Source organism: Syngnathus leptorhynchus, chromosome 5 (assembly GCF_054491065.1).
Source record: "Syngnathus leptorhynchus isolate UIUO chromosome 5, UIUO_Slep, whole genome shotgun sequence".
Taxonomy (NCBI): Eukaryota; Metazoa; Chordata; class Actinopteri; order Syngnathiformes; family Syngnathidae; genus Syngnathus; species Syngnathus leptorhynchus.
Genome location: NC_141199.1, coordinates 16226863 through 16253903, shown reverse-complemented (window position 1 = coordinate 16253903; position 27041 = coordinate 16226863). Strand labels below are relative to the sequence as shown.

General features: G+C 46.7%; 2 protein-coding genes across 7 annotated transcripts in view; one reads left to right on the top strand and one right to left on the bottom strand.

Annotated features, from left to right (window-relative positions):
• znf827 (zinc finger protein 827) overlaps nt 1–14664 on the top strand; it is a 38399-nt gene extending 23735 nt beyond the window's left edge. Inside the window, exons 6-15 of one of the 3 annotated variants that reach the window (XR_015065989.1) lie at nt 5463–5714; nt 6624–6678; nt 6763–6863; nt 7531–7668; nt 8277–8454; nt 8829–8995; nt 9930–10142; nt 10204–10390; nt 11298–11350; nt 11480–11576. Coding sequence is in view for 2 of the 3 variants with exons in the window: in XM_085911183.1 (XP_085767309.1) it covers nt 5463–5714; nt 6624–6678; nt 6763–6863; nt 7531–7668; nt 8277–8454; nt 8829–8995; nt 9930–10142; nt 10204–10381; nt 11480–12122 (1925 nt within the window). In the remaining variant the exon portion in view is untranslated. Of the gene's footprint in view, nt 1–5462; nt 5715–6623; nt 6679–6762; nt 6864–7530; nt 7669–8276; nt 8455–8828; nt 8996–9929; nt 10143–10203; nt 10391–11297; nt 11351–11479 lie in introns of all 3 variants that reach the window. The other 2 variants (XM_085911182.1, XM_085911183.1) reach the window with 2 other exon arrangements.
• Nucleotides 14665–18388: 3724 nt separating this feature from the next.
• Nucleotides 18389–26714, bottom strand: mmaa (metabolism of cobalamin associated A). 4 transcript variants are annotated; one of them, XM_085913200.1, is made up of 8 exons: nt 26687–26714; nt 26044–26394; nt 25789–25911; nt 25488–25658; nt 25306–25391; nt 25081–25230; nt 19626–19735; nt 18389–18707 (listed from the first exon to the last, which is right to left on the bottom strand). In XM_085913200.1, the coding sequence occupies exons 2-8, from the start codon at nt 26387–26389 to the stop codon at nt 18698–18700; spliced, it is 996 nt and encodes a 331-aa protein (XP_085769326.1). In that variant the 5' UTR covers nt 26390–26394; nt 26687–26714; the 3' UTR covers nt 18389–18697. The 4 variants fall into 4 exon arrangements, with proteins under 4 accessions (XP_085769326.1, XP_085769327.1, XP_085769324.1 ...); XM_085913201.1 differs by having other exon boundaries at nt 18389–19735; XM_085913198.1 differs by lacking the exons at nt 18389–18707; nt 19626–19735 and adding an exon at nt 24118–24717.
• Nucleotides 26715–27041: the final 327 nt, after the last annotated feature.

Below are 27041 nucleotides of genomic sequence, written 5' to 3'. Positions count from 1 at the left end.
TTCTCCACGCTGATGTGAAAGACAAACACCACTTGAGAGCAAAATAATGGGAATTATATCAGTAATGTGTAAGTAAATCTGGTCTGTTCCAGATTGTTTGTACCGTTTTGCCAGCAACCTCCAAAAACTTACTTGCGACTGCTTTCATTTCTTAAAGGAGGCCAACAATTAGAAAATGAGACACTCGTTTTAACGCAACCAAGACTCCCCCTCCCCTCGCCGGTTAGGCGCTAATGGAGCAAAGTGATTTCGCCTCCGGACACTGATGCGTCATTGCTAAATCGCTCGGGCCGCCGCTTGTTTTAATCCAAAATGAGCTGCCGCGAATGTCGGCTCTCGTTGGAGTGTGTTGTTTGTCTACTGCTGCGAAGTGACTCTCAGGCAATTTAAAAATGTCAACTGTGTGCCAAACAGGCTAAGTTCAGCGTCCGTTTGGTATTTGGAAAACGTCCGAATAAAATACAAACGTTCCGGGTGCTATGTTTATAATGAACTCGGTAATAAGGTGTTGCAAGCGGACAACCTTTCTATTCCGCCGGTGGCGGACTTTTCTCCCTCGGTCACAAAAGTAACATTGTTGACCACCTTCGGCGGTAGTTAGGCTTGCTTTGTGATGATGTCCTTTATGTAGCTTTCATGTTTTTTTTCCCTCTCGTGTCAGATTGTCTGCGCCGCAGCTCGGTTGACCCGGGTTAGGCGAGAGATATCGAAACGTTCATCCGACGCTTCGCTCTCTGTCCTCTGAGCGCAGCGACGGGTTGCCACGGCAACGGGCGGACGAGGGGAGAGTAGACGGAGAGGATTGGGGAAGAGTGACAGCCTTGACAAGAGTCTGGACCCTGGAGTGACCCCGGGGTGGGTGGGGGAGGGGTGAGGATGAGGAGAAGGGGGGGGGGCACGGAAAGGTCAGCGCGTTCACAGTCACATGTGATTACAGTCATGAGGTTCAAGGGCGTCCGCACAATCGCCTCCTCTCTGTGTCCACTGCGGAAAGGTCAGCGGCAGCGCAGCCGTAATGCAATAAGGATGCATCATACGCAAATCACATCGAGAGAGAGAGAGATAGATAGGCGAGGCGAGTCAGAGCGGGGTTAGTCTTAGCTGTGTGCGGGAAATCAATGCAGCCCACGTTGTCATCGTTACAGCGCTTCCACATTTCTCGCTGAGTTATGTTCTAAAAATCCACGCTCGTTGTGTTTTGGCCCCTCCCCCTGTGCTTTAAACACATTTCAAGTCCTTCGTAGCTGTTCCTCCCAGTTTTATTTGATCCATCTCAGAGCACGGCCATTTTGCCACCATTGTTGACTGAAAATGACATCACAGTTCAGCTCACCTGGTTTTCCGGCTTTGGTCATCTCTGTGCTGTAACGGCGACATTCACAAGAGCTTGGAAAGCGTTGGCACAAAAGATCAGCGGCGATATAGTAGCAGGGGTTCCAATCCACACAAGACATGCTGTCATCATTACTGCACATTGTGCGGTAAGCGTGAGTTGCATCATTCCGTTTTTAACTAGGTCACTTCTTCTACCCCCCCCCCCCCTCCTTCCCTCTCATCTTCCTACAATCCATCGCTCCTCGCTTTTTTTTTAACAAACACTGTTCATGCAGTCTTCCACATCTGCTTAAAAAAAAAAAAAAAACAGACTGGCAGTGTCTGGGGGCTAATTATGCCGGGCTAAACAGTCCCCGCCGCCGACGGCTAAAAGCGTGCCAGCAGATGAGTACGGGTGTTTGCGAGGAAAGGCTGGTGTACGCCCCAGGTGAGTGGCATCAATGCGGGTAACAGCCGTCACTTGCCATCGCTGTGACATCACACGTTGTGCTCGCCTCTTAGGAACGGGGCGCGTCGTCTTCTGAGGATTTTTAACTGGCGCTCGTTAGCGAGCAAATTAAAAGCCAGTCCGAGCATTGAGGAACTTTGAGTACCATTGACCTGCCTGCACATTCATACATACTTTATCCTCCTTTTTTTTTTTTTTTTAAATGATTCACACGTGGCGACGCAATGTAATCATCCAGCCATGTCAATCGTCAACAATGTCGTAATCTGGCATCACGCGAAAGCTGCGCTTAGCTTTGGGCGGCTGTCCTCGCCGTGCCCCCTTCGGTGTGTGGCCGTTCACTGACCCCACCCATACTGTCTGTCTCCTTATCTCTGAAGTCCCGCCCCCCCCCCCCCTGCCCTTTTTCCCCTCTCTATCATTTTTTTTGTCGCTTTGACCTTATTTGGTGACTTATGTTTATGGTGGGGCGCAAGGCGGAGCGGGCTGCATCGCTTGGCGATCAATGTTAGCTGCAGCAGATGTGTGTGAAGTCTACAGGCTCCCACATGACACGCCGTCTCCACACTGCAGCCCTTTGAAGCAGCGTGAACTCTTCACCCCATGTCTGAGGAGCAGGTTGGAGAGGAGAGGAGAAGAGTGGAGGAAGGAGATGTGCTTGTGGGGGTGGGAGGGAGGGAGCGAGGGATGCGGAATAACACCAAGGACAGGGGTAGACTCGGATGTACCAAGTAGGGGAGGGGGTTGTCACTTTGAATCGAGCCGTCTCCCCCTCCGCTACCCCCAGGTGTTCTTTTTCTGGCAGCGCTTGACAATGTTTCCCCTCTCTTTAGCCTTCCATCTACTCCTACGCCGACTCGGCGGCCCGGTTTTTCATACCGAGGCGTCAAATTGGGCCGATACGGTTTTTGGTTATTAATGCCGTGACTTTGTTTAGCCGTCAGTGTGAGTGCGCTCTTGTTGTTGACATGGCAAGTCAAGAGTTTATCGCTTCGAAACATAATAACCTCCGGCGCTTTCTGACTTAGTTTTACCTGAAATGGCTGGTAATTTATTTCTAATTTATGTGTAATATATTGAATGGGGCTTTTTTTGTTGTTGTTGCGTTTCCACCTACAGTTCTATAAACTTTTTCTTCTTTGTACTCTGTCGTCAACCAAACCAAATTGATTAGTAAAGATTTATGTTGTTTTTTTACACATTCATATATTCCATATAAGACAGAGATAATAACAAAAAATTAGCCGGCTGTAATTAATTTCTGTCTTCCGTTAAGTGGCCGCAGGTTTTTTTTTAAATTTATATACATCAATCATTTATTAATTGCAATCAGAATTTTGTGGGTCCCCCCCCCCCCTTTTTTTCCATATTCATTCGACGACAAGACACCTTCACACTAGAAAATGCTTGGACTCGTTTACAGGTTAAACGACGAAAAAAAGCATCAAGTGGCTTCAAAATCAAGGACGACAAAAAAAACGGCAGAAATTATGTCGCATTAATTAAACCGATTTTTATGCGAGGCATGTTTAGCAGTCCCGACGGAAGCACTTTTCTTGCTTTTTAAAAGCTTCATAACGTGCTGTTGCAATTAGTCTTGTCTCTCGGAAGACTTGCAATATTTTATAGCATTCTCGCTAAAAATATTCCGACACTTGACTTTAACAAAAGGGACAGAAAAGTGATGTTTTACAACTCTGTAACTCCTGTGCGTGTTATAAAAGCTAAGGTAAGTCTCTCACTTGAACTAAGCAAAAAGTGCCATGTACAAATTCTAGTTCCTATTTTTCCAAATTGTACCATTTTTGGTATTTTGGACTGTATTTTGTAGTGGACTTCTTTTTATGGCAACGGAAAAAGTATCACGGGCGTAGGAGTGAAGCCATATTTTTTCATTTTATGTGATGACAAGTGGACTTTGGAATACGGGTGTTCCCCATCAGATAGCTCCCACCCGCGCCGTGCCATCGCCGGGTAACGCAGCTAAACATGTTTGTGTCGGCCAAGTGTGGGAGTTCACGGCCGTGACATTTAGCGCGTTGTGTTTTCTTTTTGGTTTTTTTCCCCCTCCTACTTGTTAAGGGTGGCGATCCAGTGACGGATGCTCAAGCGTCCCCTGGTTGACCCCTCGTGCCCCCTTTAAAGCCTGCACCGCAACCCCCACCCCCTCGCATCTCCTAGACCAACACGACCACCTGATTAAGGGATTAGAGGGGTTTGATGCTTGTCTGTGGCTCTTCTCTTTGTCCTGCTCTCTAATCAAACTGACACCTGGACTTTTATGAACCCCACAAGGGTTTTCTGTGCCTTTGTTTGTTTGATGCCAGCATAAAAATGTATTTATTTTTTTTATAGGTTGGTTTATAGCTTTGTTATGGCCTAAGCACAGATTGGTTAGAGCATTGCCATTTCAGTTTTACTGAATTTTACATTAGATGGTCAATTTTAAATGATTTTAAAAATAATTGGAAATTGACAAAATATACCAAAAAAAAAATTGCCCGGGTATTAATGTCGACAAATTACAAATTAAAATTTTTAATTACAGTTGAAAAATGTGAAAAAAGTTCAGGTTAAAACAAAACAAAAAAGATGCTTGTTTTTGTACAAACTTTTACTTAAAGTACTATAATGACAAACATTTTTGTACACAATCCTGCTATAGGCAAACATTTCATGACCTCCTATAGGAACCTCAAACCATCAAAAAAAAAAGAAGGTAATTAAAAAGCACGGCGTGTATTCATTAACACGTTTAACTGTTGCAATCTGTTTGCCACCAAATCCAATTCAGCCCATCAAAATTAATTGCCGTCAAATGTGCGGAAGCTTTTTTGGCCTTGACCCAAATGATCATCGCAATATTCACACATTAGTGCTCCTGCGTAACAACAATTTGATTCATCCTACAGATTCCTTGCGTACGTCCGAGCTTCTCTCTCTGCTCTGTCAAACGTATCAGCACAAGTAAATCAAACCTGCTCCTGCGGGAGATTTTTTCAGAGGATGAATGAGCTTAAAAAAAAAAAAAAGGAAATCCAAGGAGCAGTCCAAATAGCCGGGCTTAGCCATTTAGCGTGGCGCTGTGCGTTTATTGGAGCAAGAGGCCACCGGGAGGTCACGCCGCCGTCTGACGGGAAGAGCGCGGCTCAGAGCTGTCGGGGGGCCGCCGACGCCAAATAGCAAAACACTCGGCGTGAACCCGGCGGCCAAAATGTTTATGATAGCCGTGACGTCGACGATTAGCTTGACTGAGCGCAAACGCGGTTGATTGGCTGCGCCAGTCCACTTGAAAAGGTGACGAGAAGCAGGCGCGCTAAAAATAGTTAAGGGAGATGTGGCATCTGTTAGGAATGTCCCCGCCGACTGACTCGCCGAGGTTAAATGCGAGTCGGTAGGGACTTGAAACTATTTAAAGACAGCTGCTGTGTGTTGCAGATGTTACCAAACAGGAGGTGGACAGGCATTCAAAGATGAGTCTTGTTTGAGTCACCACAGTTTCAAAATCAAAAGCAGTTTGGCAAATATTGAACTCATCAAAAAAAAAAAAAAAGCGGTGTCAAGCTGTTTCATGCTAGCCATGCCACTGACATGCTAATGGATAGCATCGCTGGTTTAGAAACAACGGATACCGTTTTGTGCTCAAAGCCTGAATAGCAAATGTCTTCTTTCCGCACAGAGAACAACAAAGATGGCCACTTCCAGAAGGTGAAGGTCAAAGCGGAGCCCATGGAGGTGGACCCGGCCCCTGCCGAAGTCTCGTCGCCCGTTCCCCCGCACGCTCCTCCCCCTCCTCACCTGCTGCCTTTCGGCACTTTAGGGCCACGCGAGAAGACTGAGCTTCCGGAGCATCTGGCGCGCCCCCAAAAGGACCTCTTCTCCCAAGACATCTCGGTCAAAATGGCCTCCGAGCTCCTCTTCAAATTGTCAGGTGTGTTTTGAGTAACCAAGGACGGCTGGCTGTGCGTGCGTGAGCTGTAAAACCTTCCATTTCCGTCCTTTGGCGGCGCCGTCGTAAAGTCAAGGACGCGACGTATGACCACACGGCTGACATTGAGTCTTGATAAACTTGGACATCAGTCACTAAAATGGGCCTTTCCTTCCATTTCCATCATGTCCAAAGTCACAAGTGGCCCCTCAGCTGACATGGAAGCACTTGTTTGTATTTCTCCATCTGGCCGGACTCCTTCCACAATATTCACGCGCATGGTCTTGCATACACGCCCACCTTTACACGCTCTCCAGCGGGCATGTACAAATGTCCGCACCGATCCTCCGCTTCTTCTCCTCTCATTCTGTCTCCCTTGACTCGTTTTCAGACATGGCGGCTCAAGCACACTTGGCTGCACACACTTCCCCATCCCTGCGCCACCCGCCCGCCCTCCCTCCCTGCCGCCTTTACATTTCTCTCGTGCCGCATCGCCATGGCAACGTGAAAAGGAGACCTCTGTCCTTGGCGAGCGGTGTGACAAAACTGGGTGGGGGTGGGTGGGGGGGGGTAGTGCCACCCAGGGAGGCCGGGGCATCTCTGGGGCCTGGCAAACTGCGACGACCGCCACAAAGGAGGATCTGGCTGCAAAGTGAAATGGTGCAGGGTGGGTGCAGGGGGTCTTGCTGCAAGGCTGTCACACAATGAGCAATCAATATGAATTACCCGCAGCGGTAAGACCTCAGAGATGCGTCGGTGGCAAGGTCGGCGAGGGGGGGGGGGGGGGGTTTACGCTGGGCCGCATAGCTCGCTCCTAGTCTCCTTGAAAGTGGCACATGTGGCTTCTTTTCCCTCGACAAATTAGCCCGATCATCGTCATGTGTAACCTTCTTAAATGTGCTGGTTTTTCAGAAAAAGTGAGCAAAGCCAACAACCACAAAGACGGCAACATGGTGGGAATTAACAGGTGAGTCAATGACTGGAAAACCAAAACCGAAAAAAAAGGGCTTGCTGTAAAACCTCGCTTTGGTCTCCTCCGCGTCTTTTCCAGTCCGTTCTTGGACGAGTGCTTTCGACAATCACCCTTCAACTCGCGCTCCAAAAGCTCCTCCCCCGCAGAGGCCGGCTCGTCCACCCGGCCGCCTTTCAACGGTACCGCACACAGACACCATTACACACACAAAACACGGGAAAAGACAAAGGCATTTCCACACACACATCTCAATTAACAACACTGTGTCAAGCTCCAGCTCGCCGCTTAGATCTCAAACGAGCCTTTGGGCTCCGTGCCCCCCCCCCCCCCCCTCGCCCGGGGCGTCGCCCCCGGTCTCCGTTCCTGTGGCTGCCGGCGGTCCAGAGGTTAATTAGCCTGTGCCAGCTTTACCTGTCCCTCTGCCAGTTAATGGAAATCTGATTGGCTCCTGGGTGTCAAAGAGTGGCCTGAAAGTTAATTCAACCCCCCCTACACACACACACACACACACAAATTTTCCCTTGTGCGTTTGAACTTGTTCCGCTCGCTCCCCTTAACTCCACTCCTCTTTTAAGTCGTTATCAGCTCTTTGTGTGAACACACTCGCGCCTGCTCATTCCACTTGTCTTACCGTGTACATTTCAACACTTTTTAATAATTAAAAAAAAGTGTCTGGCTGCTACTGAACACTTGGCGCCAGTGGGGAAAAATATACACAGAAAAAAAAACATATTTTTTGAAATTGCAAAACAAATTCCTGAAAGATAATATTGTCATAAAAATCACAATCATTGCAGTGCCGTCCTCCGACTTTAGGTGGCATCAGTCCTTTTGTATGTGTTGCAGACTCCGAAAAGGAAGACGGCGAACCGGGCAACGGCATCGCCAAGTGGCGGCTCAACGAGCGGCTCTACCCGTGCCCAGTGTGCGGCAAAGTCTTTGGGAGGCAACAGACGTTATCGCGCCACCTTGCCCTACACACAGGTAACGAGAGAACGCACCAAAATAGTCACAAACGTTCAAAACAACCATAATGTTATCCCGTTGAAATTGCATCACGGTCCATCGGCAAAGCGCTTTATTCATACGCACACGCGTACCGGTGCGAACATCGGTAAATGAGGGTGACTAGACTAGATTAGCCTTCCTTTAAAGAGATTACAACTGTCATTAGTCTCATTACCTCCCTTAAGGATGCATCCACACAGGCCAGAATTCTTCACTTCCCAAATCCACCAGTCGTTGCGTCTTCTCGTCGCGCTTGGCGAATTTCACTTTAATAGAGGGCTTGCTGTCGGGTTAGCTTAGGGCCCCTCATCAAAGAAAGCACAAATTGAGACCCGTGTAGAAAATGCCCTCCGACACACACACACACCATCTGAGTGTGTTGGCTGCGAGCAGCTTGGCCACACCACAGAGAGCAGAAGTCGGGGCATATGTCACCGTGGTGGTCTTTTTGCTCTCCCGGCGACATAAAGGTTGCCTGGCTTGGTGTCCTCGGGGCAAATGGAGTGTGTTGGTGCTTCAACGAAGCAATCGTGTGCTGCTATGTTAATACATGACACAAGGTTTTGTGTATGTTGTCGCGGCAGAGGAGAGGAAGTACAAGTGTCATCTGTGCCCCTACGCCGCCAAGTGCAGGGCCAACCTCAATCAGCACCTGACCATCCACTCCGTCAAGCTGGTCAACACGGACGCCGAGCAGATCGTCAGCGCCGTCGCCGCCGTCAACGATGGCGCCGAGCGCAAAAACTGCGCCTACTACTACAGGTGATCATCGACAGCCGTTCGGTCTCGTGATGGATTTATTGAACAATAAGTTATCGAAATTTTCATTCAGTCGAAGGGGGGGGGGGGCTGTGCAAAATATGGCCTGAATTAATTCTCACGATCTGGCTGTTAACCAATTAATAAAGTCCTCGATTTGTCATCGGTACACGTTCTGCTCGCTTATCTATTTCCAAGAGCATAGCTTAGCATAAAGACAGGTTGTCGTGACTGGCTTTTTTCAAATGAAATGATTTCCGTCCACGGTTGGCCTGATCTGCATGGAAGCTCTCAAAAGAAGCCAAGCTGTGCCACTTAGCAAATGCGCGCTGGCTCGGCTTGACACGTGGCGTCTCCCTCTCGCTCTTCTCTCGCAGCTGCCACGTTTGCGGCTTCCAGACGGAGCTCAACGCCCAGTTCGTGGGCCACATGTCGCTCCATGTGGACAAGGAGCAGTGGATGTTCTCGCTCTGCTGCAGCGTCTGCGACTTTGTGTGCATGGAGGAAGGCGACATGAAGAGTCACATAAGCACCGGCCACGCAGGTACATCCATTTCAAATCCCGTAGCCCGTATTTCAAAACGACGAAAACAGCTCTTTTGGTGGCGCTGTGCAATGCAAAATCCAGACAACGGATATGAAATTGACAATTTTGGACAATAAAACATGAGTGCTAACTATTTCTTCTATATAGGATAATAAATAATGATCTACTTGGCCCCATCTGTCCAGTTTTGTAATCACGATCCATCTGGACCTGCAGCGACGGAGACAATACAGAGTGCAAATCTAGATTTTCACGCCCCCCCTTTTAGTCTCCGTCCGTTAGCGCCACGTCGCCTACGTGCGTGGATCCAAACTGGCCGAGCTCAGCGCCGCGTCTGCAGTTCAAGGAGCTCGATCCCCCGCGGAGTCCAAACTCAAGAGTACGCCACCCGACTCAGCGGGGAAGGCGGACCGCTTCCCCATGGCTGACGTCTTTGGCAAAAAGCCTTTGTTGAGGCGCGCCTCCGCCATCTTTGGCCGTGACCCGCTCTGTTCCTCCGTGCCCCCCCCCCCACACACACACTTCTAATTCCCTCGCTTTCGCTTCCTGGTGAATGAAAGATGTGGATCGATAATAGCATGCTGCTTCTTGATTGGTCTGCCAGCAAGGCGGGGGCCTCAATCACACTCACACACACACACGTGTGTGTGTGTATGTGTCTACATAACGGATAAATGTGAGGTTATGGCTACGGGTCGCTGTCAGATGACAACGACATTGTGCATGCGACAAAACGCACAGCACAATGACTGTTTTTTTTTTTTTATTTTATTTTTTTTATCCTCTCCTACTGCAGCCTTCCCAACTTTTATTGAGCCAAGTGGCATATTTTGCAGGCTTCATTTCGGTACCATCCGACGACTCCAAATCATCTGCGTCTTTGTTGCTCAGTTTTCTGATCTGACTTTGTCCTCCTTGTCATCTCTTCCAGGCCTGAACTCGAGGAGTCCCCTGAGCGAAACCAAGAGCACGTCGTCCTCCCTCTCGGCGCTCAGCGACTCGCTCAACAGCTCGGAAGGCGGCGACCTCACGCACGGCGGCGGCGGCGGCGAAGAACTCAAAAGTCTGCTAGCCCCGCCCTCTTCCGCCGGCAGCCAATCCAGCTCCGGGAGTCGCTCGGGCTCGGAGGACAAATCCGATAAAGGTAAAAGAAAGTCTGACTTGTCGGCAATCGCACTCGCTAACTTTTTTCTCCCTGCGCTCAGGCTTCGAGTGTGTGTTCTGCACGTTCGTGTGCAAGACGCGCAGCATGTATGAGCGCCACCTGCAGATCCACCTCATCACACGCATGTTCGAGTGCGACGTGTGCCACAAGTTCCTGAAGACGCCCGAGCAACTGCTGGAGCACAAGAAGTGTCACAGCGTCCCCACCGGAGGACTCAAGTAAGGAAAGCAAGTACAGTCACACCTTTCCTAAACTCCGCCCGTCCTCCCCCCTCCCTCACTCATCACACACACACACGTTTGAACTCATGTCATGAACAAAGCTAGCATCAATGCTAATCGTGTGCAGTACAAACATGTCAGTGATGCTTTACACCAGTAGGGGGAGCCCACAGGATAATGACACAGTATTTAATTAGGGACTCTCATCCGAGTAACTCCAAGTTAGTCTGTGTGTCAAAAAAAATGTAGCAAATTTGCATCAAGTTGAAGTACTTGAGTACTAGTTGGAAACCCTAAAACTTTCAACTTAGAGTTTGCGTTTCCAAGTAGGAAGAAACATGCCTGTGGCAGGATTTGAACCGGCGTGTGAGGACATACACTATTTGCTATAACCATTGCGCCATCAAAGCCGTGCTAAAATGCTGCCTTGAAAAGTGGGAACAATGTGTTACCATAACGGAATGAATTTTTTTTTTTTTTTAATTATTATTTTAAAAAAAAAAACAGACACTCCATGTATAGCAATTATTTTTATTACAAAAAAATCTCTGGTAAGGTTTTTATTTGAAAGAAGAAGAAAAAAACAAAGTCCAGCTTTTTTTTTTTTTTTTAAATGACCATGTATAGCAAGGCTTTTTTTTTTTTTTAATAGAAATGATCTTTTTCCTTTTCTTCACCTGTCGCCTTCACTGTCTTCTTTTTATTGTAATTTTCATCATTGTCATCTTGCTCTTGGCGGTCTTCTTTGGAGCAGCTCCCACCTGCAGTTAAAAATGACAACCCAATTTAGCGGCAGTTCGATCAAATAGTAAGATATGTTCTGTTTTCGAATCGGAGGCGGCCTGAAAGTAGGCGGAAGACGTCTGCCTCGAAATTTCATACGCGGGAAAAACCCTGTGATTCTGTTCTGCAGGGTTTGTGAGGCGCTTTGGGGCCCAGAGCAGATGAAAGGTGCTATTTAAAAATGTAAGTGCCGCTACATTCCTCACCCACGCCCCTCCCGTCCATCACGATCGATTCCCGTCTGCGTCTCCGGTGGTGGCGCCGCCTTCAACTGTTCTCGTGTGCATCCCCCCCCCCCCCCCTTTCTTGCAGGTGCCCCTTCTGCATCTACTCCAGCGGTCGTCCGGCGGCCATGGAGTGCCACCTGAAGACGCACCTCCAGACGGAGCACCGCTGTCGCATCTGCCAGGGACTGTGGCCCGACCGCCTCTCCCTGGAGGCCCACGCGCGCGCCCACCGCCTGGGCAACCACTACCGCTGCGAGCGCTGCGGCTACCTGTCCAAGACGGCCAACAAGCTCATCGAGCACGTGCGCGTGCACACGGGCGAGCGGCCGTTCCACTGCGACCGCTGTCCGTACCGCTGCAAGCGCAAGGACAACCTCAACCTGCACAAGAGGCTCAAGCACGCACCGCCCGCCCCCCCGGAGGAGGAAGGAGGCGGCGGGGCGGGCCGGGAGACACCGGGCCGACTCGCCGCGTCCCGGGCGCTGCGCTCCGTCGCCCTGACCCGCACCCTCGGCGGCGGGCCTCGCCTAGCCCGGCCCCCGTCGGGCGGCGACACGGACCCGTACAGGAACTGCAAGCGGGCGCACCTGATCCCCCTCACCACTTTGTTCACCCACAGTTTCACATTCCACCCCCCGCCCCTCCCCGCCGTCGCCCCCTCTCCAGCCTCCCACAAACACTCCTTCATGGCCTACCTGGGACTCACGGAGCGGGCTGAGACTGTTTGACTTGCCTTTTCATTTCTTTTCAATCAGACCACCACAAACATTTCTAAGAGTTGTACATGCTAACAGAAAGAAAAAAAACATTTATATCCAAAAGCTGCTTTTTTTTTTTTTCTCCCAAGTTGATTGAATTTCATTTTGGACGAGCGCTTAGCCCCAGCTCGTTTTTAAGCTGCATCGAGATAGCATGCCTTTTTCTGTGTTTCAAGCTAGCTTAGGAAGCTGACATTGAGTTTTTGGTCGAGCGCAACACAGACGGAACCAATGAAACGGACAAAGGCTCGTTTCCAAAGCAGACGCCTCAAAGCGCGCACTTATTTATCAATCTTGTACATAGTTTTGTAGCCCCTGGTCCATCTTTTTTAATTTTTTTTTCATTTTCTTTTGTACGATGGTCAAACCATGTTGTGCTTAGCTGCTGCCTGACATCACTTCTTTTTTCTGCTAAGCTATGAGAATGAAAACGAAAAATTTGACATCCCGATTGAAGATCATTTTTGCACTTACCCGATCCCCAACGCTAAAATTATCTATACCGTGCTAACGGGTTAGCAGAGGCGGCCGGCTGGAGTTTGGTTGGTCGCCGCAGAGCCGATTCAAATGGTGCTTTTTGAAGCTTTTGTAATTTTTATGTACAAAAAAGAAGGTAAATAACTAGAAAAAAAAAAAAAGTTCCAAAATGACTTGAATGAATGTATTTTTGTTGATGTAAAAAAAAAAAAGTGTGAACAGGGACAGACGGGCTGGTAAACAGATGGAAAAATGCCTTTTTTTACTTTTGATGGGTTTTTTTTTCTGTTTCTTTTTACTGAGCCTTTGTCATAAAATACATTTTTACTAACATCCGCAGATCCAGTTCCAGCAGACACACTAACTATGGGATGGGCATTTGAAAATTCAATCAGAATTTAACAATCTTGTTTTTTTTCTTAAGTGTTCTGAACTCCTGTTGCAATGCCATAATAATGCTAAATAGGGATGAGCTGACATCACAGTCAAGTAGCGCACTCTATTTCTGCCTCAATCAGAACGTAAAACCTTCAAATGATAAACATTAAGTACGCCACTAATTAAGCGTACCTCCAAACATCCTATGTTGTAAACCAAGGACCTCAAATTTGTTTTGGTACGCAGTGACAAAACCTGAATTTGTCAGCAAGTCTGAACACAGTGAAGGCTATCAGGAAAGGATGTCTGAACTGTTGACCCCGAAGACCCCCTCCCCTCCCCTGTAATCGACTATCACGCCTATCACTTATAGTCACAAATTCTCCCCATCCCTTAAAACATCAACTTTGCACTTACATTCGTTAACACGTCTAAGAAAAAAAAAAGCACTTAAAAAGCTTCAAACGTGCTGGCAAGGAAAACAAGTCAATCAAGACACCATTAAGCTCCGCCCATGAAATGGAGACAAATTGTGTGAATCAGAGAGTCACAGATAAAGCTCATCCTGGGAGCTAAAAAGGACCCCAGGTTAAATTTGTTGGTTTTGTTTCTTTTGCACAACGCTGCACTTTTATTTCACAATGGGACTCGAGCTAGAATAGGGTGGCAGAGCTTTTGATTTAAAAATTCAATTGGATTTTTTTTTAAAAGCTTTCAGCAGTTAAGTTACTCGTTGCTGAGTGAAAACATGCATCTCCACATTTTGTGATTTTCTTGTAATTACACAAAATTTTGGTTTAGCTTTTTTTTCTAAATTTGATCATTTACACACTAAAAAATAGATGTTTTCAAAAATTGATAAAAGCTATCTGCAATTTTTTAATGGATAAAAGTTCTAAATTCAAAAGGAGATAAAAAAAATATTAAAATATGGAGCTACATGTTTTTTACTGGACATCATCATGTGGCCTTCAAAGCCTCGATCCCTTGTCTTTAAAGAGAATCCTCCTTCCTTTTTTTGTCCATTTTCAATCGTTTGTTTTGCTTTATTTTCTACTTTAAATGATGCCAGATTGGACGAGAGAATTGTTTTCGACCAAAACGTACGTAGCCGCAGGACGTGATGTTAGGATGCAATCCGTCACGTCCTGTTTTGTTTTGCCAAGTCTCTATCAGTGTCATTTATTTTTAGCCGCTAGTTGCAATTCAGTCAAACCCCCTTCCCCCCTAAAAAAAACACAGTAATAATAATAATAAGTATTTCTTTGAGCATTGCCTCATCAATTATGGTTTGCTTACTTTGCACTCCCCTGCTGTTAGCATGACATCTCAACATTCAATCCCTGAGTTAGCATCTTGACACTTCTTGGTTAGCAGCGTTTTTACGATCAAGACAGGAAAAAAAAAAAAAAAGGCTCTACCCACCGCATCTGCTTTGGTAACAATTGGTATATGCTGTACAAAGCTTTTTTTTTTATACCTGATTATTATTATTATTATTACTCCATGGTTAAGGCTGTACAGGGTTGTGACGATAACTGGTAAATAGATCATTTGTACTTTTTTTTTTTTTTGTATTTGTTTTCTTTGGTATTCTTTTTATGTTCAACATGCCGGATCTAAATGTAACAGGATTTCAAAGTAAAGCTTACATCAAATATTGTCTTATTGTCTTGTCTTTTATTTTATCACACTTTCTTGACATCCTAAAATTACTTTCAGTAATTTTTAACTTTATTGTTGGGCCCAATTGTGTCTTAAGGGTCAAATTAAAATTACATTTCCATATGTTGTGGCTCCAGGGTTTGACACAATGTGGTTGGTCACTCTCAGGCCTACCAGAGTTGTTGATGGTCCACTTTAGACTTTTTTTAAAATCAATTCAAGGATGATGAATAAATAAAAAAGGCAGTGATAGGAAATGGAAAAAAAATATTTATTTTTTTTACCTGTGAATAGGGATCAGGGACGTCACTTCTAATTTTCCCGTGTCGTCGGAAGGAATCGGATTTGTCACGCAACGAAAGTTGCAGAGCATTTTAGTGATGTGCATTCCATTTCTTTTAAGTGAACTGAATCTTTAGAATCAACCTGTGTACCTAATCACAGGCCACTTCATTAGGGAAAAATCATGGCCAAATCTTAAATGAAACTGAAAAGTGCCACACCCGCCATCACCCCCACTTTCTGATTGGCTGGTTGATCTGTGACGTCACTTGGACACTCCATTAGGTACACTGCCATTTTCAGGTGTACCTAATAACAGGCCACTTCATTAGGGAAAAATCATGGTCAAAATTTAAATGAAAGTGAAAAGTGCCACACCCAAACAACCCCCCACTTTCTGATTGGCTGGTTGATCTGTGACGTCACACGGACACCCCATTAGGTACGCCGCCATTTTGAGTGTACCTAATCACAGGCCACTTCATTAGGGAAAAATCATGGTCAAAGCTTAAATGAAAGCGAAAAGTGCCACATCCGCCCTCACCCCCACTTTCTGATTGGCTGGTTGATCTGTGACGTCACATGGACACTCCATTAGGTACGCCGCCATTTTGAGTGTACCTAATCACAGGCCACTTCATTAGGGAAAAATCATGGTCAAAGTTTAAATGAAAGCGAAAAGTGCCACACCCAAACAACCCCCCACTTTCTGATTGGCTGGTTGATCTGTGACGTCACATGGACACAGGTGTACCTAATCACTTCATTAGGGAAAAAGTTTAAGTGAAAGTAAAAAGTGCCACACCCGCCCTCACCCCCACTTTCTGATTGGCTGTTTGATCTGTGACGTCACACGGACACTCCATTAGGTACGCCGCCATTTTGAGTGTACCTAATCACAGGCCACTTCATTAGGGAAAAATCATGGTCAAAGTTTAAATTAAAGTGAAAAGTGCCACACCCGCCCTCACCCCCACTTTCTGATTGGCTGTTTGATCTGTGACGTCACTTGGACACTCCATTAGGTACATCCCCATTTTGAGTGTACCTAATCACAGGCCACTTCATTAGGGAAAAATCATGGTCAAAGTTTAAATGAAAGCGAAAAGTGCCACACCCAAACAACCCCCCACTTTCTGATTGGCTGGTTGATCTGTGACGTCACATGGACACAGGTGTACCTAATCACTTCATTAGGGAAAAAGTTTAAGTGAAAGTAAAAAGTGCCACACCCGCCCTCACCCCCACTTTCTGATTGGCTGGTTGATCTGTGACGTCACACGGACACTCCATTAGGTACGCCGCCATTTTGAGTGTACCTAATCACAGGCCACTTCATTAGGGAAAAATCATGTTCAAAGCTTAAATGAATGTGAAAAGTGCCACACCCGCCCTCACCCCCACTTTCTGATTGGCTGTTTGATCTGTGACGTCACACGGACACTCCATTAGGTACGCCGCCATTTTGAGTGTACCTAATCACAGGCCACTTCATTAGGGAAAAATCATGGTCAAAGTTTAAATGAAAGCGAAAAGTGCCACACCCAAACAACCCCCCACTTTCTGATTGGCTGGTTGATCTGTGACGTCACATGGACACAGGTGTACCTAATCACTTCATTAGGGAAAAATCATGTTCAAAGCTTAAATGAATGTGAAAAGTGCCACACCCGCCCTCACCCCCACTTTCTGATTGGCTGTTTGATCTGTGACGTCACACGGACACTCCATTAGGTACGCCGCCATTTTGAGTGTACCTAATCACAGGCCACTTCATTAGGGAAAAATCATGGTCAAAGTTTAAATGAAAGCGAAAAGTGCCACACCCAAACAACCCCCCACTTTCTGATTGGCTGGTTGATCTGTGACGTCACATGGACACAGGTGTACCTAATCACTTCATTAGGGAAAAAGTTTAAGTGAAAGTAAAAAGTGCCACACCCGCCCTCACCCCCACTTTCTGATTGGCTGGTTGATCTGTGACGTCACACGGACACTCCATTAGGTACGCCGCCATTTTGAGTGTACCTAATCACAGGCCACTTCATTAGGGAAAAATCATGGTCAAAGTTTAAATGAAAGCGAAAAGTGCCACACCCAAACAACCCCCCACTTTCTGATTGGCTGGTTGATCTGTGACGTCACATGGACACAGGTGTACCTAATCACTTCATTAGGGAAAAAGTTTAAGTGAAAGTAAAAAGTGCCACACCCGCCCTCACCCCCACTTTCTGATTGGCTGTTTGATCTGTGACGTCACACGGACACTCCATTAGGTACGCCGCCATTTTGAGTGTACCTAATCACAGGCCACTTCATTAGGGAAAAATCATGGTCAAAGTTTAAATGAAAGCGAAAAGTGCCACACCCAAACAACCCCCCACTTTCTGATTGGCTGGTTGATCTGTGACGTCAAATGGACACAGGTGTACCTAATCACTTCATTAGGGAAAAAGTTTAAGTGAAAGTAAAAAGTGCCACACCCGCCCTCACCCCCACTTTCTGATTGGCTGGTTGATCTGTGACGTCACACGGACACTCCATTAGGTACGCCGCCATTTTGAGTGTACCTAATCACAGGCCACTTCATTAGGGAAAAATCATGTTCAAAGCTTAAATGAATGTGAAAAGTGCCACACCCGCCCTCACCCCCACTTTCTGATTGGCTGTTTGATCTGTGACGTCACACGGACAATCCATTAGGTACGCCGCCATTTTGAGTGTACCTAATCACAGGCCACTTCATTAGGGAAAAATCATGGTCAAAGTTTAAATTAAAGTGAAAAGTGCCACACCCGCCCTCACCCCCACTTTCTGATTGGCTGTTTGATCTGTGACGTCACTTGGACACTCCATTAGGTACATCGCCATTTTGAGTGTACCTAATCACAGGCCACTTCATTAGGGAAAAATCATGGTCAAAGTTTAAATGAAAGCGAAAAGTGCCACACCCGCCCTCACCCCCACTTTCTGATTGGCTGTTTGATTGCCATTTTCAGGTTGTTCGCAAAGATTCACGAGTGACAGACAGCGTTGCTGCTAGGCCATCCGACACACATTATGTCGACATTGATGTTTCATATTTGTATTTGTTGGATTGTACTTGATGGTGTCATTCTACCAAATGTGTTTATGTTTGAATAAAAGGTTGAAAAAAAAACTGTTATGCTGACATTTGTTATTTTGGGGGACACCAACTCATAACAACGTAAGACACATACATATTGTCATATAAAGCAGTTAACCAAGTCAGATTTTCATGTTTTAATTGGCAAATATAAAAACAAGGAATGAAATGCTGTGGCTCAGGCAGTAGAGCGGGTCGTTTAGTAACCGGAGGGTTGGCAGTTTGCCTGGTAAAAACATTGAATAAAAAAAACAGACAAGTTTTAACATAAATGTTTATTAAAATATTATTAATAATAGTACATTTAAAACCAGCAATCTAATGTGAACTTGCAATAAATATATTGGATAACGATATTTAGGCATCTATATGCATATAAAATAAAGACTACCCAAAGAAGAAGTTACGTCATTTTCTTCTTTGTTTAGTTTTACGGCAAGGGTGGCCCCAACTTCAATGCGCATTAGCGACACCTAATGGTTGAAGTCATATGAACTGAAAAAAGCCTTCCCTTTAGGAAGGTATTCGTTCACTCTCGTTCACTGAAAGGATTCGTTCTTTTGAACGAATCGTTCACTCACGCCACAACACTAGCACGTTCCCGGCCAGCCAAAGGTCAGCACTGCCTAATGAAAACAGATGAAGCAGAGATAAAGTGTTTGGCGACATTAAGGGAGTCATTCATCAGCGTTAGCCCCTGCGGCTATGGAACACCTTGGACAGGAGCGCTTGCTTCCTTTGCAACGGGTTCATTCACATTAGCTTTCACGCTAGGTGAGTGTTACCTTGGGCGCTATGCTGTCCCAACATATTCTAAAAACATGCGTGTTAGCAACACGGAGGACGACTCTGGAGACAGCTCCACTTTTTTTTTTTTTTTTTTTTTACAACTGAATGGAATACTAATGAGGACATATGCACCCAACGACTCGGACTCAGAAATGTTGCCCTTCGTGGTTTTGGTGCAATTTTATTTAGAGGTGTCAAAATTAATCGCATCATCGACAATAAATCAATAAAGAATTTTTGGATTAGTTTATCTGTAAGACGTTACACAAATAAAGAAAATGAAGGGCTATATAATTAATTTTATTTAAAAAAAATTGTTTACACTTTTATTATTTCATAAAAGAAATGTATTTATGGATGGATGGATGGAATTCGGGTTGTGTTTTTTTGGGTTAGCTATAACTCAATATCCTGTCCATCAGAGGTGGCAACTAATTGAGAAATTTCTCCGCTAAGTTTTCCCATCTCAGGTCTGCACAAAGGAGCCTTTTCGACAGCATCTTGGCCGGCGTGGATCGATTGCGCGTTATCTTTTTTTTGTTAGCAGGTGCGTGGCTTTATTACGGTTATGTGCCGTCACGGGGGAGTCAGAGAGAGAGGAGCTCCGGCTTGTTTGCCAAAAGTGTAATCCCGTTGTGACCCGTCGCGACCCAGCCGACTGAGGAAAGCTGCTTAGACACGAGCTCGCGTCGGCGGTAGCACCCAGCAAACCCTCTCCCGCCTTATTTTTGTTGCTCCACTGCGCGCTCACCTACCTCCACGTGTTTATCTCCTCTTTTTTTCTCCCTTCACTGCTTTCACACAGAGATTCTGCAAAATGGCCGAGATGGAGTCCGTGTGATATTGCTGCATCTATCTGTAGTATCTGTTGAGACATAAAACAACAAAAATGAGAATTGCACAACGGAAGGAAAGAGAGGTACTACCTACGTGGAAAATTGCCAGGTCGACTTAATAACTGTATATTAATAACTGTATATAATAATTGAAGCGAATACAAAACGAATAAAATATACAAATGAATAGTAACAATTAGCTTTATACACAACAGCATGAGCGTTAAAGGCTCCTTCTAGTGGTTGAACATGGAATTACACCCTAAATAAACAGCTGGTAGAATGAAATAGTTTTAAACTGTAAAAAGCAAAAACCAAACTGCAAACCAACTACCTGGGACGGAGGCTTGAGACGGGAACATTTTACAGCTAGCGTACTGTCACTTTTATTCGTTTCCAAAGAAATAGATGACTTGAGACGAAATCGTTATGACTTAGAGGCGTGCTCACGAAACAATTTAAAGTCACCACTGTAACTTTTTTATTGATGACAAGATGGAGGCATTTTTGTTCAAATGAATGAGTCACCGGGTGACTTTTTCTCCCCTTGAAGACAATTTCTTTGATTGGGTTCATATGGGATATCCACCAATGACAATACAAATACACTATTTATGGCTTGATGGCGAAAAAAACGTAGGCATCTATTTGAGGGAGGATTTAATTTCTTCAAGTAGATGACACGCAGGAAAATCCCCAAGACGACTGGGCCCAGCCCAAGAACTTCCAGGAGAGATTAAGGGAAGACTACGAGGTCAAGACCAAACTAATCAAGCTTCTCATTTTCCCGCGCTGACTAATGAAGTAGAATGCCGACTCCCCCGGCTGACCTGCCCCTCCCGCACCCACCGCGACTACTCACAACCCAAGGTGGCCAATCGCAAAGCAAACGAAATTACACATCAACGTGCCCCCTAAATCTTCCAAGAAAACTCCAGAAGAGCTGAGTTTTACGGCGGATACGCGGCACTGCTGCGCCTGATGAGCCTTCTAATGATTTCATTAACGTTAAGTGAATCAGCCATCTTCCATCAATTAAAGCAAAAGCCGCACAGCCATCCATCTTCCAATCAAGAATCCCTTCATCCGTCCTCATTTGAAGAAGAGGCTCGCTCACGTAAATTAAACTCCGTCCATCCGTGGCCTTTTAGGACAACTAGTTGGTTAAGTGAAAATCAGTTAGAGGATCTGCGTGGCTGTGTGATTCCCAAGCCCCGAGTTGTTAAAACGACAGCGTCGTACTTAAGATATCATCCTACAGCTCCAGGAGAGTTCACACGGCCAACAGACGACACCTGTGCTTCCCCGCAGTCGTGCCAGCCAAGGCCAACGTCTGGCCGACAGTTGGCGGGGCCAGCGGCGCGCCTGCTTTCGGAGCGTCTGGCGCAGACAACTCGCCCATCTGCCCGTTGCCGTTCGCCGCTGCCCCGGCGAGGACAGAAATGTGCGGCGCCGCCCTGGCAGAGCGCCTCCGAAATGTCGTTCGGCTGTGACAAAACCCACGCTGGCCCCGGCGCCCTTCTCGCGGCGCTGCTGGCAGCTCCCCGGAATCAAACAGAGAGCCGGGCATGCGAGCAACCTGCGTTGGACTACCGAGGCGATACATCTTGTTCTGGCCTAAAAGGACGACTGGACAACATAGCGAGCAATTAGCTCGACAGATGCCTTAGCATGCATGACCCAGAGAAAAACTGATGATCAATAAAATACTTTTTTGTTCTTGAGTCTCTCAGTGAGGTCTGGTAAGAAATGGTTCTTGAACCTTATCTTATTTTTCCTGGGATGCTGCTGTAGGCCGTCCTAGCGCCAACTTAAACCCTCCTGTTATGCTGAGGGTCACATTTAGCAAACTGTAACAGTTGCAAACACGGCAGAGGTGGTTGAGATGATTGAAATCAATTCAACTTTGCATCTCGCCGTGTTTAAAAAGAGGTCAAAGCAAATTGACTCGGAGGATAAACACATTTCCTGTGTGATATATTTCCTGTCAGCGCAGCGAGCTGCGCGAGGTTATTAGCAAGTCGACCGCTAATCGATAGCCGGCACCTTCGCCGAGACAATCGCGCTGTTATGATAGCACACAATTTTTGTCGCGGAGAAAATGTAAACCAGATCAAAATTTGGCATGATCAACGATGTTGTCTGATTGAAATGTGGCTTTGGACTCCAATCTGAGGTTGGGAGGGGGGCTGACAGGCAGAGCCACACATTAGCTGGAGAGTGGAAGGCTCAGTGTTACCTGTCATAACAGGCACCAGGGTAAGCGGGCCACTGGGCAGCCAGAAATAATAGAGACTGGCAAGAGGGCAACGAGAGGTCACGCACATCAGCGGAAGAGGAGGTGGGGATGGCGAAGGAGGAAGGGGGGGGGGGCTCCAAGGGACTCATGACGGGAAGAGAGCAAGGCTTGCCAAGACTTAGTAGCAGAAACAAAGCTCCCAGACGTTTGCTCAAGCTTTGACCTTGGCGGGATGACTGATTACAAGTCTCCCTTTTCTGGCAAGGATTCATTTTTGATGGCATGTTAGCAGTGACAAAAAGGAAAATGTTCCACAATTTGGCGCGGCGGATCTGTCAAATTCAAATTTGGGAGCAATCGGAAAAAATCTCAAGGACAAATTAGCTTTTGAAGGATTCTTGGAATTGGACAAAAATCAACCTAAATAGCGGTTTCCTCTGTCAAAAATCTCCAAATTTGAAATGTTTTTTTTCTCTCCCACTGATCTGCTCGTGCTAAATTTCACGTCGCCAGGAGTAACTGGCTTCGAGGGTTGACTTTCCAAAAGAGGTGAAATAAAGCGCAATGTTCACCAAACGTTTGTTTCGCCGGGCCCGGGTTATCGGCGGAACGGGGGTCTTGGCCGCCAATTAAAGCTGCGGATTAAGACGTGATTGCCTTTCGTGTCCTGCGGAGGCGCTTCCCCGCTACCACGAGCACCATTATTAACATGACTGCTGCCGGGCCGCCACCAGCGACGCCGCAGGGTGTTCAAAAGTAATGGCGACACACATCATCAAGCTTAATGTCTTGTAACCAAGATTTTCTAATAACTATTGTGACAGACTTGCCAGTGGCACAAAAGGGAAGTATTGGGATGGCGCCCAACCCGAGCAGACTTTCGTGGCGCCCGAGCAGCTGGATTTCATTAATTGAGCGCTGGCAGCGTTGGCGGCAGGGGTGAGCCACCGCCGTCCACCTCGATATCATCTCGTAACCATAACTACAAATAATTATACACTCGAATCCATTACCGGGGGTCAATCAAGCTCCCCAATCAGTTCTTAAGTCCAATTACCGGCGCCGAGGCTCGGTACGCGCCTTCTTGCCGAAGGGACAGCCCGGCTAAATTACACTGCAGAGTCGTCATCTCAACAGAATTAGCGAGTGCACACGGCATCCTGATGCCTGGTCCGTCAGCAGAACTTGTACACAAACACACTGCCATAAGAAAAATGCATGAGGGAAAAGGGGGGGGGGGGGGGGGGCATGCCACTTCTAGGAAAACTCAAAACTTGCAGTTGTTGGAGACAAAAGAGATCGGAACATGTACCTCCATTTCAAAAGGCTTTACACATTAAATCGATTTCTGGTCTGGAGTTCTGGTCTCCTTTTAACACTTCCGCATCCAGAGTGCATGTGCACATGCAGGTTCACAGCTGCACAAGTGGCTAAAAAAAAAAAGGTGCCTTTGTGCCACGGTAATGGCAGAGATGGGTTGCCGGGTCTAATGACTCCATCTGCATTCAGCAGGCATCCTTGGTCAACACGCGCCGGCGTCAACCCACAGGAGTCCGTTCAAGACGTTGGGGGGGGTGGTTGTGAATTTCCAGACAAGGTAAGCGCTTGTAGAAAGGCAAGGATAAAGCATAAGAGTGATTGATTATATGTTTTCACCTCTGACTGACCCAAATAGAAGGATTGCTGGAAGATGGGCGTGATGGAGGCTCCAGGACGTGGGATCCATTTAGGCGAGAGTGGAACTAGGGCGACCTCTAGTGGCAAAAAGATATGAGTGAAATGCCATACACCACCAGATGCAGTGTTGTTGGCCAGTTGGGATGTGTACTTAGATTTGAAGGAGGTGGACTTTTAAAAAAAATTCTGGATAAAATACAACCCATAAAAAAAAATCACTAACCAAACAGGAGGGCCATCAGTACAAAAGAATGTGCACCCACAAAAGTTGGAGTTCCCAACCGGTTTAACTTAGACTTTGAGAGGGGTGGAGGGTTGTAAGGACGAGGCGAGGGAAACTGACTTTTTATGTCGATTAAGGCCATAAAAAAAACCACCACCAGCAGGTACTAGTTAGCCCAAAGGACAACACGAGTAGCCCACGGTTGCGTTCTGAAATTAGCTCAGCGGTGATGGCACACAGCGACTTCATGAGAAGAATAAAAATAAAATAGCTTGTGTTCGATAGATACTGCAATTTTATTACTGTGAGAGCGCAAGATTTGTGCTCAGTTATCATACCATTAAAATTGAATCTTGACCCATGCCTAGTGTTGTATTTTGTTGCTCAAATCCTTGTTGGAGAGCAGGTTGCGCATTTAAGGTAAGCCCTAAAGAAGTTTAGGTTCATCCTTAAAGTGATTCGTGTCGTAGGATTGTCCAAGTTTCAGTCTACAAATACGCACGTCCTCCATTTGGATAGGCTGTCAAGTCTTGAAAGCATCCATTGCACAAGCGCCCTCTACTGGACGAAGCACTCACTAACTATGGGGACGATGACAGAAAGGCCTTGAGGAGCAGGTCAGATGCCAGGCCGGGCGAGATGTCCCCCCGGCTGACAGTCTTCTCCAGGTGAGGTAGGGCCTCCCGGACAGCGGGGTGATGTTTGAAGTGGGCCAGGACGTTCTCCTGGATCAAGGTCCACATCCACACCTTTTGCTGGGCCCGTCGGCGGGCCTGCAACTCGCCGCTGGCCAACATGGCCTGCTGGTACGACTCCATTATGGCCCAGACCTCCGAGATCCCCTCAATGCTGTGCGAGGACGCGCGGACCACCTGACGATATGAGTGGGAGTTGGGCGTGAAATCAAAGCTGATACCAAAATTCTTTGCCAAAGTGTTACTCCTTGTGAGAATTCCCGCTAGCGACAACAACTTTAGAACATTTTGAATGATTTTTCAAGGCCCACAGATTATTGTGTTTTGCCCAACAACCACAGAACAAAAGCAAGACTAGATCATAACAGGGGTCAGTTTCAACAGAAACACCAGTTTCTCAACAAAAAGATATGACCGCGAGTCAGAGGCTGAGCTGCACTGTATTTGTTTACAAATAAGATGGCCGTATGACAATTCCACATCCTGTCCCTTCCCTAATGTTTGGGGTGTGAACTCTGAATACAAATATGTACCACTGACCTTGGGGTTCCAGGACTTGGACTGCCGCCGGAGTAGCTTCATAGCGCTGGTGTATTCGGCTTGGATCCTCCTGGCTGGTACCAGTAGGTCTCCATCGGACTTGGTCACGACTACCAGGTCAGCCCTTTCGATGATGCCCCTCTTGATGCCCTTCATATTGAACGATCATTTAGTTCCGTAAATGCTGTCGAGGAGTGCAAGCTCCGGGTAACGTTAGGACAATACCTGCAGTTCGTCGCCCCCTGCTGGCGGAATTAGCAATACAAACATGTCAACCATGTCCGCCACTGCAAATTCTGATTGGCCGACACCTGAAAATAAACAAAACGTACATTTTGAGTGAACTCTGGGAAGATAAACAGAGAAGCAGCCGATTGTGTCGACTGTTTGTAGACTGCACATCGTACCCACAGTCTCCACGAGGACGATGTCGTAACTGGCCCCCTCGCAGAGGACCACAGCTTCGTTGGTTGTCCTGGTGACGCCGCCGAGTGTCCCCGACGTGGGCGACGGACGGATGAAGGCGTTCATGTCACGGGAGAGCTCGGTCATGCGGGTCTTATCACCCATGAGGGAACCTGAAAGTAGGAAGGTGGTCTCATAAAATGTACTCGTATCATTCTTTTTAATCAGAAGAGCAATCGATAATCGACAACTCATCAATTATTGCCTTATTATTGCCTTTGAAATGTGAGGCTGAGACGTTACCTCCTGTTGTGCAGGACGATGGGTCAACTGCCAGCACTGACACTTTATGTCCACGTCCCGTCAGCATTTTGCCCACCACTTCGATGAACGTCGACTTCCCGGCTCCCGGAGGACCTGAGAGACCTTTGAAAATTGAAAAGAATGCATAATCAATAAAAATATATCACGCAACAATTGCACTCATCTTGAAAAACTGGGTCACTCTTAAGTTGAGGTACCAATATACCACATTAGACAAATGAAGCAGCCACAAACCTACTCTGAAGGCAACCGGCTTGCCACCATTACGGCTCTCCTGCTCCCCCCTGTAGGCCAGCACCCTCTGTAGCAGCACCTGGGCCAACTCCTTCTTCCGCGGATGTTGCGTCTCCACCAACGTGATGGACTCGGCCAGAGAAGCCCGCTGACCGCCGATCAGGCCCGTGTAAAGTTTATTGAGCAACCTCTGCTCGGGCCCGCTGAGGTCATGAATGTGTTGGTTCAAGGCGGTGCTCACGGACCGCCATGGTCTGCATAAGGACTTGGACACAGTCTTGGGGTGACAAAGGCAACAGTGGGTAGCAGTAATGTGGCGGAAGAGCAGGCAGTGCAGAAGTCTCATTTTACCTAAAAGATAAGGAAGTCAGTGAGTTTCTAGAAAAACAGACATTAAACACAACACACAGCCTTTAAATGTACATACGACACGCAAAGATGAAGTGGAATTACCGGGCAATGTATGGCGTCACAATATGAATAAACAAACTATCGCAAGCTGTGGTATGTTTTCAAGCTTTAAAACGCCACACGTAACGCAACAACAATGTGGCATAGACTGTTACCGGTTAGTTAGTAAAATGTCAAATTTCTTAGTAGCTAAAATACATAACCGAAGTGCCACACTCAATGTAATGCTGACCTCAAGGCGAGCTCCGTGGAAATGATTGGCTCACCTGCTTCCTGGTTCCGGAGGTGTCGTTTTCTGTTTCCGGTGACGTAGTTACCTCCTAAGACAATTTTTTGGGGTCGTTTTATAATTTTCAGAATTATAAATAAATAAAAATATACATATATTCAGAATCAAACATGATATAGATTGTACATTTGACAAGTATCCAGTATATCGAGTATAATGCCAGCGTTCGATCAACATGGCCAAGCGACGTGCGCAATTGGCAGCCATCTTAGTAGGGGCACTATTAACCGTGGTTTTCATGCCACCAATTGACACGGAATACGCTGACACTTTGACCTCAATTGTCATAATTGACTCG